We start from the raw sequence: 13,379 nt of genomic DNA, 5'->3' as shown, positions 1-13,379 counted from the left end.
GCGACATGAGCGGCGCGTCCAGCGGCAGTGGCTGCAGCGGAACTTCATGCGTTCGTTTCGCGACGAGCGACCGCGATATATACGTTGGGTGCGTGATGACGCGTATAATGCGGCAACCTCACGTCGTGACCGCGCGCCGCGCGCGCGCGACGCGACGCGCGCGTCGAGAGAGCTTTGGGACACGGACGAGCGTTTAAACGAACTTTTACCGACGTTGACTCGACACGCGCTCGAAAAAACGACTGACGACGAGGCGCGACGCGCGCGCGAAACGTAGTTTGGGCATTTACGCCACAATCGCGTTCTTGGGGTTGCTTCTCTTCGGACGCATGCGACACGTGATGCCTATTTATTTCGGACGGTTGCGACTGCGAAATTTGACGAAGCCGCCGCCGCCGTTTCACTCGCGGAAGCGCGATGGTACGACAAAAGACGGCGTGTTTAAGCGTGTGATGCGATACTACTTTGGTTGGATTCCGCACATTTTGCGCGTGGACGATAAGACGCTGATCCAGACGGCGGGGCTGGATGCGTTTGCGTTTTTACGCGTGTGTCAGTTCGGGTTACAATTATTCGTGCCGTTGTCGATTTTTTCAATGATGATTTTGTTGCCTATTCACGTGAACGGGGACGATATGGTGCGCCAACACGCACAGTATATTGTCGCGAAAGTGAACACGACTGCGGAAGTGCCAGGCGGGTTGATCTTAACAACGGTGGCAAACATACCAGGTAAGCAAGGCGTGCTTTGGTTGCACACTGTGGGGATGTGGTTGATGGTCTTATACACGACTTGGCTTCTGAAGCAGCACAGTGCGACGTTTGTGGTACTTAGAACACTTTATTTAACCACTCGCGGCGACACCAATCTGTGGCGAGTGGTGCACCAACCGTCGAACTTCATAGAGCAGTTGCTCGTGCAAGGAACGCAGGCGGGAGCTGAAATCGACGACGATGAATTGCGCAAGATGAAAAGTGCCAATTCAGACGACATTAACGCGGCATGCGATGCGCTGGCGGCGATGGACGAGTATGAAGATGAGCAAAGAGGCTTGTTGAAGCGCGCTGTGGACGTAACTTCACACAAGGCAAAGTCGTTGCTCACTCGCGCGGCGTCGACACGGCTCGTAGACAAGAGGCTTGAAGATAAAGAGCGGCGTCAGAGTTTGCACGAGCTCGACACTGAGCCATCGCCCACGCATGCATATGGCGATACGCTAGCGTCATCGACGGTGAAGATATCACCTTTCGCGAGTACCCCTCATCTATCGCCTTTTGGTGGGCCGACAGCGCGGCGACTCACGCCTCCGCAGGTTGGCAACGTCGCGCAAGGCTTGAAGGGAGCTGGAACTTTGTTCAAGTCGCCCGCATCTGCCGACGCAGACGATCGCCAAATGGCCCGGAGACCTTCGGTACCTGTAACACCGACGCTCGGCCGGGCGTCGACGAGTCAAGCTTCTTCACAACCTGAAAACAAAACAGAGCCGGGACCGGTGACGGAATCACGGCACTTTACTTCGTTTACTTCGGGTGAAAACTCGGACGACCTGGATCTGAATGTCAATCCGCCTGTTTCAGAGCCGCCAGCAGTTGCTAAACGAAGAGAACGACGAAAGCTCCGGATGGGTTCGTTTGGATCGTTGGGAGCGATGCCGGCTTCCGTTAGTCAAACGCTTCGAGAGCACGAGGCGGCGCAGGCGTCTGGTATGCACCGCGTGACTTCTCGCGAAGATATCGGCACGAAGCAGCTCATGGAAGGTGTCATCAATCAACGAGGGAGTGCTGACAATTTGGCCTGGCTCGTAAGCCCTACGAAATCGCCGCGACGTGGTAAACACAATCGAATGCCTACGATGGAGGACTTGCCTGTGGAGAATATTGCGCTCACTCCAGCTGTGAAGAAAGCGCTCGCGAGAGTAAAGTCTCTCGAAGACGCGGGCGAGGCCGTTCGCTGCGGCGGCCGTGGCAGTGAAGGTGTCCAAATTCGCGCCGAAACATCGATCGCGCACGATTGGTGGGTCGGCCTGGACGTTACGCACCAGTTTAAAGGAACGGGATCCAAACCTAATCCTCGCACTGATGGACGACCACTAGAAGTTCCAGAGCGACAAACGATGGAGGGCGAAGAGCCGAAGAGAAATCTGACATCTTTATTCGACGATCCAGAGTCTCCTCTCAGCGCGACGTCTCCGGTGACGCGGGCGTCCTTGTGCGTGGGCGATTATCTACAAGAAGCTCCGTCGGCGGTGCCCGATGTTGACAGTATACGCACCGTCAACGCGTTTGATACGAACACGAATCAAATCGTGAGTGTCTGGGCGTCCAGCTACACGGTTTTAATCACCGATATCCCATTCGTTCGAGCCATGGGCGAAAATGGCGAAGAGGTGAGAGTACGCGGCTTGCGAGAAGTTGAGGCGACGCTCGAGTATATTTACGGCGATGAGTTCAGAGGCTTAATACCCATCTTTGATCACCGTCCAGCGGATGCGCTTTTGGACAGCCGTGATGAATGTAAGAATATGATAACGAGAATTAGGATGTTAATGGCGCGCGAGGGCATGATACCGGAAACGCAGTCGCCGAAGGCGTTGACGTACAAATTTGGGACGAGACTTTGCGAGGTTGAAAAAGGAACATTGCAATTGGGCCACAACTGGAAAGAATTCAAAAAAGCTTTCGCCGATGTGCTTAGGCCTCCGAAAAATTTGCGTAAGCTCGCGTTGTCAGAGCAGGTTGCGGTTTTGGAAGCGCAGCTCGAAGCAATTGATGAGGCAATCATCTGCGTGCGCAAGACGACTTGGGAAGGGTCCCCGGGACCTTGCGCCTTTGCAGTCTTTGAAAACCAGGTCTCCGCGAGTACGGCAGCGCAGTGTGTTATTTCGCGCGCGTCGCACAGAGTATACCGCGCTCTACCCGCACCCGGTCCGGATGACGTCAATTGGCCGACGCTTCTACACAATTCGACAGATAACCGTGCCCGAGCGCTCGCTATCTGGCCCTTCATCATAGCTTTGATGATCTTCCCGACCGGTATGTTCGCGACAGCGGTGACCAGTGTGTGTCAGGTGCGCGAAGGAGATGATGTTATCAATAGCGGGGCAGCTTTGGACTGGTATTGCTCGGATGATGCCAAGGTTTACGCCGCGATAATCTCGGGCGTCCTCCCACCGATTATCCTTACGCTCTGGGAAGTTTTTGTCATCTCCTTCTACATGATGTATTTGGTGCAGAGACAAAACGTTCATGTATCGTTAGCCGCTACAGATCGTCGATTTCTACGTTTCTATTGGGCGTGGGGGGCGTTGAACGTATTGCTTGGAGGTATCTTTGGCGGCGCGTTAAGTCTCTTCACGACGACGCTTAGCTCGAGCAACGTTTCGTTGAACGAGGTACAGTTACAATTTGGTCGCGTCTTGCCGCTGAGCAGCAATTTCTTCTTGCTTTTCATCGTTTTCCGCGCAATCTACCTCCCCGTGCAGCGCCTGTTGCTCCCCCACCCGGGATCATTCTGTCTGGCGGCTGATATTTTCTGGTGCGAAAAACGCGGCTCGTGCGCGCGAACGTCGCGAGACAAGACTCGTCTGTACTCTCCACGAGCCGTTCGCATGGGTCGCGAAACCGGCGTCTTTATGCTCATCATGGTCATTGGTTTGACATTCGTTTGCATCGCACCGCTCATTCCACTCGCCGCCGCCTTGTTTTACATCACCAACTTCGTCATCTGGCGTTACCACGTCTTGTACGTGTACGAGCGAGGATACGAATCAAACGGTTCGGTATGGTTCACGTTTACTCAGCTCGTCATCCTGTCTCTCGTCGTCGCCCAGACGTTCTTGTCCTGCGTGCTATTCAGCAAACAGGCGTACATTCAAGGCGCCGTTTTGTACGCCACCGTCCCCTATTACCTCTTCAAGGTCTACAGAAAGTTCCGCGCCGAATTCGGCAGCGCGAGCTCTTGGGCCGTCCCTCTCAGCGAAGCCACTGCGGCGCCGCCGACAGATTTCGGTGGCGAAATCTACACCCATCCCGCGCTTCGCCCCGCCGCCTCGGGATGGTTCCCGGATATCGGCAAGGTCTGGCGCGGTTATCCGGGCGTGACGTCCAAGAACAACTGATTGTAATCAATACACGAACGACGCTCGCTCGCCGTGGTTCGTCGCTAACCAACTGAGGCCCCCAATGCGATTCCCCACAATCGCGCGTGAACGTCTTAAACATGCTCGCGCGAACGCTCGCGTCACCCGCGCGCGTAAACACCCACGCACGATCGATTCGTCGCGCGCGAACGACCGGCGTGCGCCCGCACGCGTCCGCGCGCGTCTCGACCGCGTCGTTCGGGACAGTTGTCCCAGCGTTGGGACGCGACGAACGAAAGACTGTCGTGCCGCCGCGAAGACGCGCGACCGCGCGCGTCGTGCCGCTCGCACGACCGCACGCGCGCACATCCGTCGCGACGCGCGCGACGGAGGCGCGCGAGCACGCGCATCTCGTCGCGTCGGTCGGCGCGCTCTTCGCGCTGGATAAAGGACTCGAGAACGGGCTGAAAGCCGCGGGCGTGAGCTTTCCGAGCGCGCTTATCGGCATGTTCGGGGCGCTGGTGATTTTGATGGTGACGGAGAAACTCGTCGGCGAGGACGCAGCTAATAAACTGAAGAGCACGGTGAGTCCAGCGCTGAATTGGATTACGTCGTGGTTGCCGGTGTTTTACGTGCCGAGCCTGGTTGTGACGCCGTTGGTGCTGACGAAAATCGCGCCGAGCGCCATCGCGAAAGTTTTAGTGATCGTCGTCGTGGGGTTCGTGAGTACGATCGCTTTCAGTGCCACGAGCGCGAACGCGATTCGTGGCATGACTGGGACGACACTTTTGCCGGTGGCGCCCGCGAAGGCGGCGCCGCCGACGGAGGATTACGTCTACAAAATGTGGGGTGGAATTTTGGCCGTCTCCACCGTCGCTGCTCTCGCGACGGGCGCGAATTCGGCGAAAGTGGTGACAATGCTCGCCGCCACGGTGTGTTCATTTCTTGTCGGCAACAGTCCCGATGTTAAGGCGAAGATGAACCCGATTGTGACGACATCGGTTTTGGCCAACGTATACGCGGCAGCGCTCGGTCTCGTGACGGGTGACGGGTGGATGGGTATGCTCGGTCTTTATCGCACCGGGGTTCCGTTTGGACTGAACAACATCGCCGGTCTCGGCGCTGGCGATATCTTGATGACTTTCCTGGGGAGTGTCATCTTGAGCTTTGCGTTCAAGGTGTTTGAGGCGCGGAAAATCATCGCTCGACACGCCGTCGAAATTTTCGGATGCCTCGTCTCTACGTCCATGTTTGCCATGTTTACCACCGCAGTCGCGGGTAAATATCTCGGATTGTCGTCTGCGCTCACTGCCGCGCTCGTTCCGCGGTCGGTGACCGTGGCGCTGGCAATTCCGGTCACGACGCTTTTGGGACATCCGGAGATGGTGAGCGTCACCGCAGCAGGCGTCGTTCTCACCGGTCTCATCGGTAGCTCTCTGTGCATCCCAATTCTCAACAAGGTTGGTGCGAAGGATCCGATCACCAGAGGTCTCGCTACGGCGGCTTCGGCGCACGGTTTAGGTACCGCCGCGCTCGTGGGTAGCGAGCCGAATGCGTTGCCGTACTGCGCGCTCGCTTACGCGCTCAGCGGCATCATCTCCAGCGTCCTTGTCGCCGTGCCTTTCATCCAAGCCGCGCTCATCGGTATCATCGGTGCGGCATAGACACACAATAAGTTAATAATACAACACAGGCAACTCGATTTGTTAATATACAGATTCTATTTTCCCAAGTTTTGCATCGGCGGCAGGTCGAGGTCTATTGTCTCACGGCGCCGGATGACGTAAAAGTCTAGCGGTACATCCTCACACTCTTCTTCAATCCCGACGCATAGGATACTATTAGAAATACCGTGATGCGTCTCGACGCGCCACGCGCGCTCATCGAGCAATTTCTGGAAGCTCGCCGCGCCCCCTCGCGAGTGCGGTGCCGGATTGACGACGATGGCGAGTCCATCCGGAGCCAGGTATCTATCGAGGGCGCGCAACACACCGGGAGCCATGGACTCTTCGTGCACGACATCCGTACCTATGATGACGTCAAACGTTCTCGCGCCGTGTCGCGCGCAGAAATCTTCATCGGCGTTCCAATCGAGCGTCTCGCATCGAACCGAGCGATTTCGCAAACTGTCCTGCTTCGACGCGTTGTACATCGTATTTCGAACCGCTTCCGCGTCAGCGTCGGTCAACACTACGTCCCATTTCCCATCGCCGATCTGCGCCGCGAACGCCATGCCCGCGATGCAGTTTCCGCCACCAATCTCTAAAAACCGCCTCGTCGCTCCCGCGAACGTGTCCGCGAACCATCGCGCAACTTCGGCCCTTGAAAACCATCTTCCGAGAACTAAACAACTGTGCCAGACCATCGCCGACACCGTTCGATCGTTTCGCACGCGCAATCTCAAACTCAACGGCCGCCACTGCGAGCCCACGTGCGCCGCGACCCACGTCGCCTCTTGCGCGCGCCCGAACGCCGGCCACGCCGCCCCCGGCGGCGGCTTCGAGCACGCCTCGAACACCTCCGACGCGCTCGCTCGCACCTCGCTCGACGATCCATCGCCATCGATCACGCGCATCAGGCTCTGATCGACGCACCCGATCGCGCGCGTCCACTCCTCGTCGTCGTCGACGCGTCTTCGCATCTCTCGCAGGCACTCGAGCTTTTCCTCGTCTGTCCCGACGCGCAACGTCCGTCCCCACGCGCGCGCGACCGCCGTTCGCGCGTCCGCCGCGTCGCTCGCGTCGTCGTCTCGCGGCAGCACGAGCATCGCGCCCGCGCGGCGCCCGCGCGGCGCCCGCGCGGCGCGGAATGTGGCGAAAAGTGGCGAAGCGCCAAAAGTCCAAATGTCGGCGGGACGCTTTCGCTGGGACATCGCTCGGGACGGACGCCGCAGAGCGCGACGCGCGCGAACGAGCGCGAGCGAAAGCTTCCACGCGCGAAAACACGACGCGCACCGTCGATCGACGCGCGCGAATCACCGAGCGGCAGCGCGCGCGCGCGCGTGCGATTCGAGTCGGATAAAAGATCGAACCATGAGTGACGGCGCCATCATGGATAAAATCGCCGCGATCGAGCTGGAGATCAGCCGAACGCAGGTGAACAAGGCGACGAGCTCACACATCGGTTCGCTTCGCGCGCGGTTGTGTAAGCTGCAGCGAGAGCTGGTCGAGCTCGCGGGACCGAAGGGTGGACCCAAAGGCGAGGGCTTCGACGTCACGAAGACTGGGGACTGTCGAGTGGGATTGGTAGGGTTTCCGTCCGTTGGAAAGTCGACGCTGTTGACGAAGTTGACGGGGGTCTTTTCAGAGGCGGCGGCGTATGAGTTCACGACGCTGACGTGCGTGCCGGGAGTGGTGAGTTTTAACGTTCGCGGTCGAGCTCGGCGACGAAGGACTGACGACGATTTTGCTTCGACTCGATAGATTAAATACAGAGGCGCTCGCATTCAGTTGCTCGATCTTCCCGGTATCATCGAAGGCGCGAAGGATAACAAAGGTCGCGGTCGACAGGTGATTTCCACGGCGAGAACGTGCGACGTGATAATCATCGTGCTCGACGCGTTGAAGCCGTTTACGCACCGCAAATTAATCGAACACGAATTGGAGGGTGTGGGCATACGCTTGAACAAGAAACCGCCGGCGATCACTTTTAACAGGAAAGAAAAAGGTGGGATCGCGTTCACGCCTAACCCCAACGGGAAGACAACCTTCTTGGACGAAGAGACGGTGAAGAGCATTTGCGCCGAGTACAAGATTCACAACGCCGACGTCAAGCTCTTCGCGGATTGCACGGATGAGGAATTGATTGATGTCATCGAGGGTAACCGCATCTACACCCCTGCGGTGTACGCGGTGAATAAGATGGACTCCGTTTCGTTGGAAGAATTGCAGCTCATGGATGACATGAAGCACTACGTCATGACGTCTTCTGAAAAAGAGTGGAACTTGGACGGTTTGTTGGAGAAGGTTTGGGAGTATCTCGATTTGATTCGCGTGTACACGATGCCGCGAGGTACGCAGCCGAACTTCGACGAACCAATCATTCTGCACAAGAAGAATTGCACGGTTGAAGATTTCTGTAACAAGTTGCACAAGACGATTATTCGCACGTTCAAGCACGCCTTGGTGTGGGGGACGAGCGTGAAGCATCGTCCGCAACGCGTGGGTAAGGAGCACGTGCTCGAGGACGAGGACGTCGTTCAAATCCAAAAAACGCACGGAACCTAATGGATATGTTGTCTTAGAACCTAGATACCCTATTAATTTCACTGCTACTAAAACGTCCAACTGGCGAACACTGCTTCCGCGCGTTCGTACATCATCGCGAGTTGTCGTGCCTCGTCGATCTCTGCCTTCGTCGGCATCGAAAACGGCTTGACTTGTTCAGCGAATAGCTTCTTTGCAAACACACCACGATGTGCGCTCGATGGTGTCCTCGGCGCGCCGTTCGCGATCGGTACTTTGTGCGCCACGGTCTTCGGCGCCGTTGGTGTCTTTGGCGATGCTGCGGTTCGCGTGGGCAGTTGCGTTCGCATCAAACGTTCATCAAACGTCACACGCGCACCGTTCATTCGACCTGGCGATAGCAGCGCAGCTACTAAATCGTCTTCGTTTTCTATTTGTTTCGGCTGACGCGGGGAAACCATCGGAGGCGTCTTTATGGCTGATTTCATTGGCCGCTCGGGAGACGCCGACTCGAGTCTGCACACCTCGACATCCGCGTCTTTCAGAGCTGACACCGGCTTTGCGGGCGAAACCACGTGACGCACGGTGTGAAGTTCATTTATTGCCTTAGCTCGCTCGTCCGCGGCTCCGTCGCGATTTGCCCTCGCGTCACTCCGCTCGTCCAGCGGCCGGTCGCGCGGCTGAGGCGGCGGCGACACCACGACGATGTCATCCATCGAATCCTCAGCCCATATATCAGCGATCTCCGACGCGCGCGCGACCGCATTAGCACGCATCGCCTCATCGTGCACGTGCGCATCACTTTCATCCGCCGTCGTCGGTTCCATCTCCGTGGCTTCCTCCTCCGTCGCGCGTTTCGAAGGCCGCAACGCCGCGCTCCACTCGTCCTCGTCCTCGTCCTCCGCGACTTCCTCCGCCCGCGTCGACTCTGACTCCACCACAACCTGTTCCTCATCGTCATTCTCATCCGCAGTAAAACTCTCAAACGTCTCCACGACCTCTCGCGCGGCATCCTCGCTCGCCTCATCCGCATCCTTCGTCGCCGTCGTTTCGATCGCCGTCGTCTCCTCGTCGCTCGCGCGCGCGTCTCCCGGCTCCTCCACCGCCGCCTCTCCGCCTTTGTTCGCCTCACCCGCGCTCCTCCACATCGTCAGCGTTACGTACGCTCCATCAAATTTCCCCCCAGTCAGCATCACGCACTGTTCGCGTCCGGAATCGAGCGCCACGTCTCGCAGCGGCGTCTCGGCGCTCCCCATGCACTTGTGTCCCCCGTGCCGCTTGTCCCACACGCTCACCCGCACGACGTCGTCCTCGAGCGCGTCGCGCGCGGACGAAAACGTCAAACGTCCCGCGGCGTGCCAGTCCGGTGCGCCGCGCGTGCGTTTAGAGCGGGTTTTGAAGCGCGCGCCCGCGCATTCGACGACGCAGAGCAGTCGCAGGATGCGCAACGCGCTCGAACTTTTGACGTTTCGCGCGCCGTGGACGACGACGTTGAGGCAGCCGTGCGGCGTGGGAGACGATACGAGTCGCGTTGCGTCCGGCGGCATCGCGCGAGGGCGCGCGCAGGGCGCGCGTCGGCGTGTGGAGCGATGCAATTTCGTTTGGATTCTAGTATTGGGACTACAGACGCGAGACAAACGCGCGTCGCTATGATCGCGGCGCTGACGACGCTCAACTCCACGTCGTGGCGTGGTAGCAGTTTAAGATGGGTTTCGACCCCGGGGGCATGAATTGCGTCTCACCTAACCCGCGCATGTTCCAATCCTTGTCCTTACCGACGACGCACATCTTGCCCAACAGCCACGCGTCGATCATGTCGGCGCCCTTGTGGCTGATGTATTCCTGTACTTTGCGCACGAAATTGTCGGTGATGACGTAAGATTGTAACCCCGCGACGGCGTTCCATTTGTTCCACTTGTATAAGTGCACGTCAACGGGAGTGCCGTCGTCGCCGTGGCCTTTCCACTGGTCCACCAAGTCGCCGCCGGGGGTGTTACCAAACGAGAACAACAATAAATCCGCGTCTTCGGGTAAGCGATCGATCGCTTTCTGCGCCTCAGCGAAGGGTAGATCGGTTTGTTGCACGCCGTCGGACTCAAAAATCAGCGCCTTCTTCAACTTTTGCTCCTTGACAAGCTGCCATTGGAACAAGTGGGCGTACATGCAACCGACGTGATGCGCCAACCGTCGCCACTCCACGGGCAACCTGCCATCCTGCGTTTGTTTACTCAACTCGATGATTTGCACCCACGGCAGCTCGGCGAGGACGTTGCCGTGCTGGGCGGCTAACGTACGAATATCTTTCACCGCATACTCCACCAAGTGCGTGTTATCCGGCCACGCCGTGGCGTCGACGCCTTTAGAAACCGTCACCAACCGCTTCAGCGTCTCCGGCTCCAACCCCGATCTCACGCGCATGCGTTCCAAGCTATCCTTCATCTGCGTTTCGTCATCCGTCGTGCCGACAGAAACGAAAAATATCGGCGTATTCAATTCGGGCGCTCCGAACCGCGCCATGACCGACCGACCGCGCTCGAGCGACGACCCCAGGCCCGCCAACACCCCGGATCGCGCGCGACCGCCCTGTCGTCCCGTTCGAAGCGTGCGTCCGAGGGCGTTCACCGCGCCGCCGCGCACGCCGAGTGACGCGACGACGTTGGTCGTGCTCAGCATCAGGAACGCGGCGGCGAAGACGCCGAGCGTGAGCAAGACGACGACGGTTTTGAATCGATCCTTGCGAATGCGCTGGGCGACTTCGTTTTCATCGCGCATGAGCGCGTCTGTGGCGCGCGCCTTGCGCGCGCCCTGCGTAAACGTCTCCATGGAGAGTCTTCGAGCGTTTGGGCGCGAGAGATGGGACTGCGTGCGCGGTTGTTGCGAGCGGACGAGTGAAGACGAGTTATAGTGTTGGAGTTCGCGTTTCTTTTTCTTACAGTGCCATCGAAGTCAATGACTGCCCTCTAGGATTGCGTCGATAATGTAATCCAACTTAGGTTTCTCTTGGCGTGCCACTATTTCTTGATCTTGCTCGTGCTGTCGCCACATGTTGCTCAAATGAGATGGGCGTAGATGGTACCATTTTTTCGCCAAATCGACGTTTGTCCGGGCGTTGGCGGCGAAAACGTTCTTACCGCGCGCGTCGTCTGCTAAAATCGTTTTCCACTTGCCACTGCCAAACTTTTCCACGCCCTCGATCAGGGCGGTCTCTTCCTCGGGCGTCCAGTTCTTCGGGCGTCCAGGCGCGCGTCTTGTTGTTTGTCTCTCGTATTTTCTCTTACGAGTTGGGGATTGCTTGACACTGGTCTTCACTGGCTGGAGTCGATTGACGCGGGGCACGAGGTAATTGCCAGGCGTCGCCTCGATTTCGATTTCGTCGTACTCGTCGTCGGAGCCGGTTAAAGGTGAGCGCGCGTGTGCTGCTCTCACCGACACCAGTCGTTGTGCCTTCGGATACACTTTTCCTTGCCGTTTGAGCGGAGCCGGTTGTATTGTCTGCGTCGGCGCCGGAGACGGCTCCGTCGGCGCCGGAGATGGCTCCGGGTCTTCATCTTCATCTTCGTCGTCGTCTTCGTCATCTTCGTCAGTATACGAGCCCGTATGCACTTGCGTCGGAGATGGCTCCGGGTCTTTGTCTTTGTCTTCATCTTCGTCTTCGTCTTCGTCATCTTCGTCAGTATACGAGCCCGTAGGCACTTGCGTCGGCATTATTTCTTCTTCTGATTCGTGCTCGCTGGGGGGCGTGTCGTCTTCAAGAGTTTCTACTTCGTCTGTACGTCTTTCTTCTACGTCGTCGATGGTTTGCGACGCCGTGATCCGCGATGACTTGCCGAGCGGTGATTTGCCGAAGGGTGATTTGATGAACGCTGGCGCGTCCACCGATTTGCGCACCCACGAAATAGTCTTCGACAGCAAGGCGCCTAATCGTCCCGGAGACGAACGAGGTTTGGCCGGAGATGTTTCTTCTGAATGAACTCGCTTGGTCGATGGCGACGAGACGAAAGCGTCCGCGTTCGTCTCGGCTCGGCGCTTCACGCCACGCGCGCCGACGTCAACCCACTCGCGCACGCCATCATCACGCTTACCCAGCGTGAACCCTGGCTTTGCGCGCGAAGGCACGTAATACGAGTTCGCCAAGTGCTCCTGCACCGTCGTCAACGTCGTCGCTTTCCCGCAAAGCTCGGCGCGCAAGAGCTCGAGCGCCTTTTTCACCAACGCGCGCGACGGCTCGTCCCACTCCTCAACCTCGCACAATCTGTGATAACGATCCGCAGCCTTGCGCGTCCACGCGTCCTCGATGCGATCCAAGTGCTCGTCCACGTCCCGACCGTGGACGCCGAGCAAAGCGTCCTTCCACTCCTCGACCACCCGTCGCACCGCGTCTCGCGGCGTCTCGTCGCGCGCCGAACGGCGCTCATCGAGCCCTTCGCACGCCTCCCGCATCCCCAGCACCTCGATCGCTCGTTCCGCCGCCTTCACGTACGCCCGAAACGCCTCCGTATCCTCGCCGATCAAATCCTCCTCGTCGCCGTCGTCCTCCTGAAAGCACGCGTCTCTCGCGCGCGCCATCGCGTCTCGATGCGCCTCCAGACTCTTCTCCGTCTCCTCTCCCTCCGCCCCTTCGATCGCCGCGATCGACGCGCTCAGCAGAAAAAAATGTCGCACGCGCTTCCGCGCGCGCGCCGCCCGCGCGCCCTCGCCCGCGAGTCCCACCGGCAGCAGGTTTCGCAGCGTCGTCGCGTCGACGCCCGCGCTCGCGAGCTCTTCGATCGTCCAGAGCATCGCGTCGCGCGTCGGTCGCGCCGTCGCGCGCGCGTCGCGGGTCGCCATCGTCGCCATCGCGTCGATCGTCGCGATCGCGCGTCGTCGTCCGCGTCGTCGTCGTCGCGCCGCGGTCCGCGCGATGGTTTGAATCTCGTCGTCGTCGGCGACGCGGCGAGGTCGATCGCGGCGATCGAGGCGGTGACGGTTCGCGTTCTCGGGGCGACGATTCGCGTGGATTGAGCGATTGGGTGCTCGATACAGCGGCGCGCGCGACGGCGATGCTGCGACGATGCGCGAGGACGGCGCACGAACGCCCGATCGCGTGCGCGTCGTGCGTCGCGATCGCGACGACGGC

General features: G+C 58.8%; 7 protein-coding genes across 7 annotated transcripts; 3 read left to right on the top strand and 4 right to left on the bottom strand.

The window, feature by feature from the left end:
• Positions 1–5: 5 nt before the first annotated feature.
• Positions 6–4,133, top strand: OSTLU_29234 (predicted protein; the record flags this gene model as incomplete). The annotated part of the gene is made up of 2 exons (XM_001415975.1): positions 6–88; positions 278–4,133. The coding sequence occupies 2 exons, from the start codon at positions 6–8 to the stop codon at positions 4,116–4,118; spliced, it is 3,924 nt and encodes a 1,307-aa protein (XP_001416012.1). The 3' UTR covers positions 4,119–4,133.
• Positions 4,134–4,483: 350 nt separating this feature from the next.
• On the top strand, positions 4,484–5,734 carry OSTLU_2540 (predicted protein; the record flags this gene model as incomplete). The annotated part of the gene is made up of 1 exon (XM_001415974.1): positions 4,484–5,734. A coding segment is annotated over one exon (1,251 nt), but the record flags the coding sequence as incomplete, so codon positions are not given.
• A 65-nt stretch (positions 5,735–5,799) lies between these two features.
• OSTLU_92228 (predicted protein) lies at positions 5,800–6,444 on the bottom strand (the record flags this gene model as incomplete). Its single annotated transcript, XM_001415637.1, has 1 exon — positions 5,800–6,444. The coding sequence occupies one exon, from the start codon at positions 6,442–6,444 to the stop codon at positions 5,800–5,802; it is 645 nt and encodes a 214-aa protein (XP_001415674.1).
• Positions 6,445–6,974: 530 nt separating this feature from the next.
• Positions 6,975–8,324, top strand: OSTLU_29231 (predicted protein). Its single transcript, XM_001415973.1, has 2 exons — positions 6,975–7,432; positions 7,502–8,324. The coding sequence occupies exons 1-2, from the start codon at positions 7,112–7,114 to the stop codon at positions 8,303–8,305; spliced, it is 1,125 nt and encodes a 374-aa protein (XP_001416010.1). The 5' UTR covers positions 6,975–7,111; the 3' UTR covers positions 8,306–8,324.
• A 28-nt stretch (positions 8,325–8,352) lies between these two features.
• On the bottom strand, positions 8,353–9,411 carry OSTLU_29230 (predicted protein; the record flags this gene model as incomplete). Its single annotated transcript, XM_001415636.1, has 1 exon — positions 8,353–9,411. One exon carries the CDS (start codon positions 9,409–9,411, stop codon positions 8,353–8,355), a length of 1,059 nt encoding a protein of 352 aa, XP_001415673.1.
• Positions 9,412–9,892: 481 nt separating this feature from the next.
• On the bottom strand, positions 9,893–11,147 carry OSTLU_29229 (predicted protein). The gene has a single exon (XM_001415635.1). The coding sequence runs from the start codon at positions 11,084–11,086 to the stop codon at positions 9,935–9,937; it is 1,152 nt and encodes a 383-aa protein (XP_001415672.1). The 5' UTR covers positions 11,087–11,147; the 3' UTR covers positions 9,893–9,934.
• A 56-nt stretch (positions 11,148–11,203) lies between these two features.
• Positions 11,204–13,099, bottom strand: OSTLU_23972 (predicted protein; the record flags this gene model as incomplete). Its single annotated transcript, XM_001415634.1, has 1 exon — positions 11,204–13,099. One exon carries the CDS (start codon positions 13,097–13,099, stop codon positions 11,210–11,212), a length of 1,890 nt encoding a protein of 629 aa, XP_001415671.1. The 3' UTR covers positions 11,204–11,209.
• Positions 13,100–13,379: the final 280 nt, after the last annotated feature.

The sequence above is a fragment of the Ostreococcus lucimarinus genome, chromosome 1, assembly GCF_000092065.1.
Source record: "Ostreococcus lucimarinus CCE9901 chromosome 1, complete sequence".
NCBI lineage: Eukaryota > Viridiplantae > Chlorophyta > Mamiellophyceae > Mamiellales > Bathycoccaceae > Ostreococcus > Ostreococcus sp. 'lucimarinus'.
Note: the sequence above shows the minus strand (reverse complement) of the source record. Positions and strands in the feature narration are given on the sequence as shown.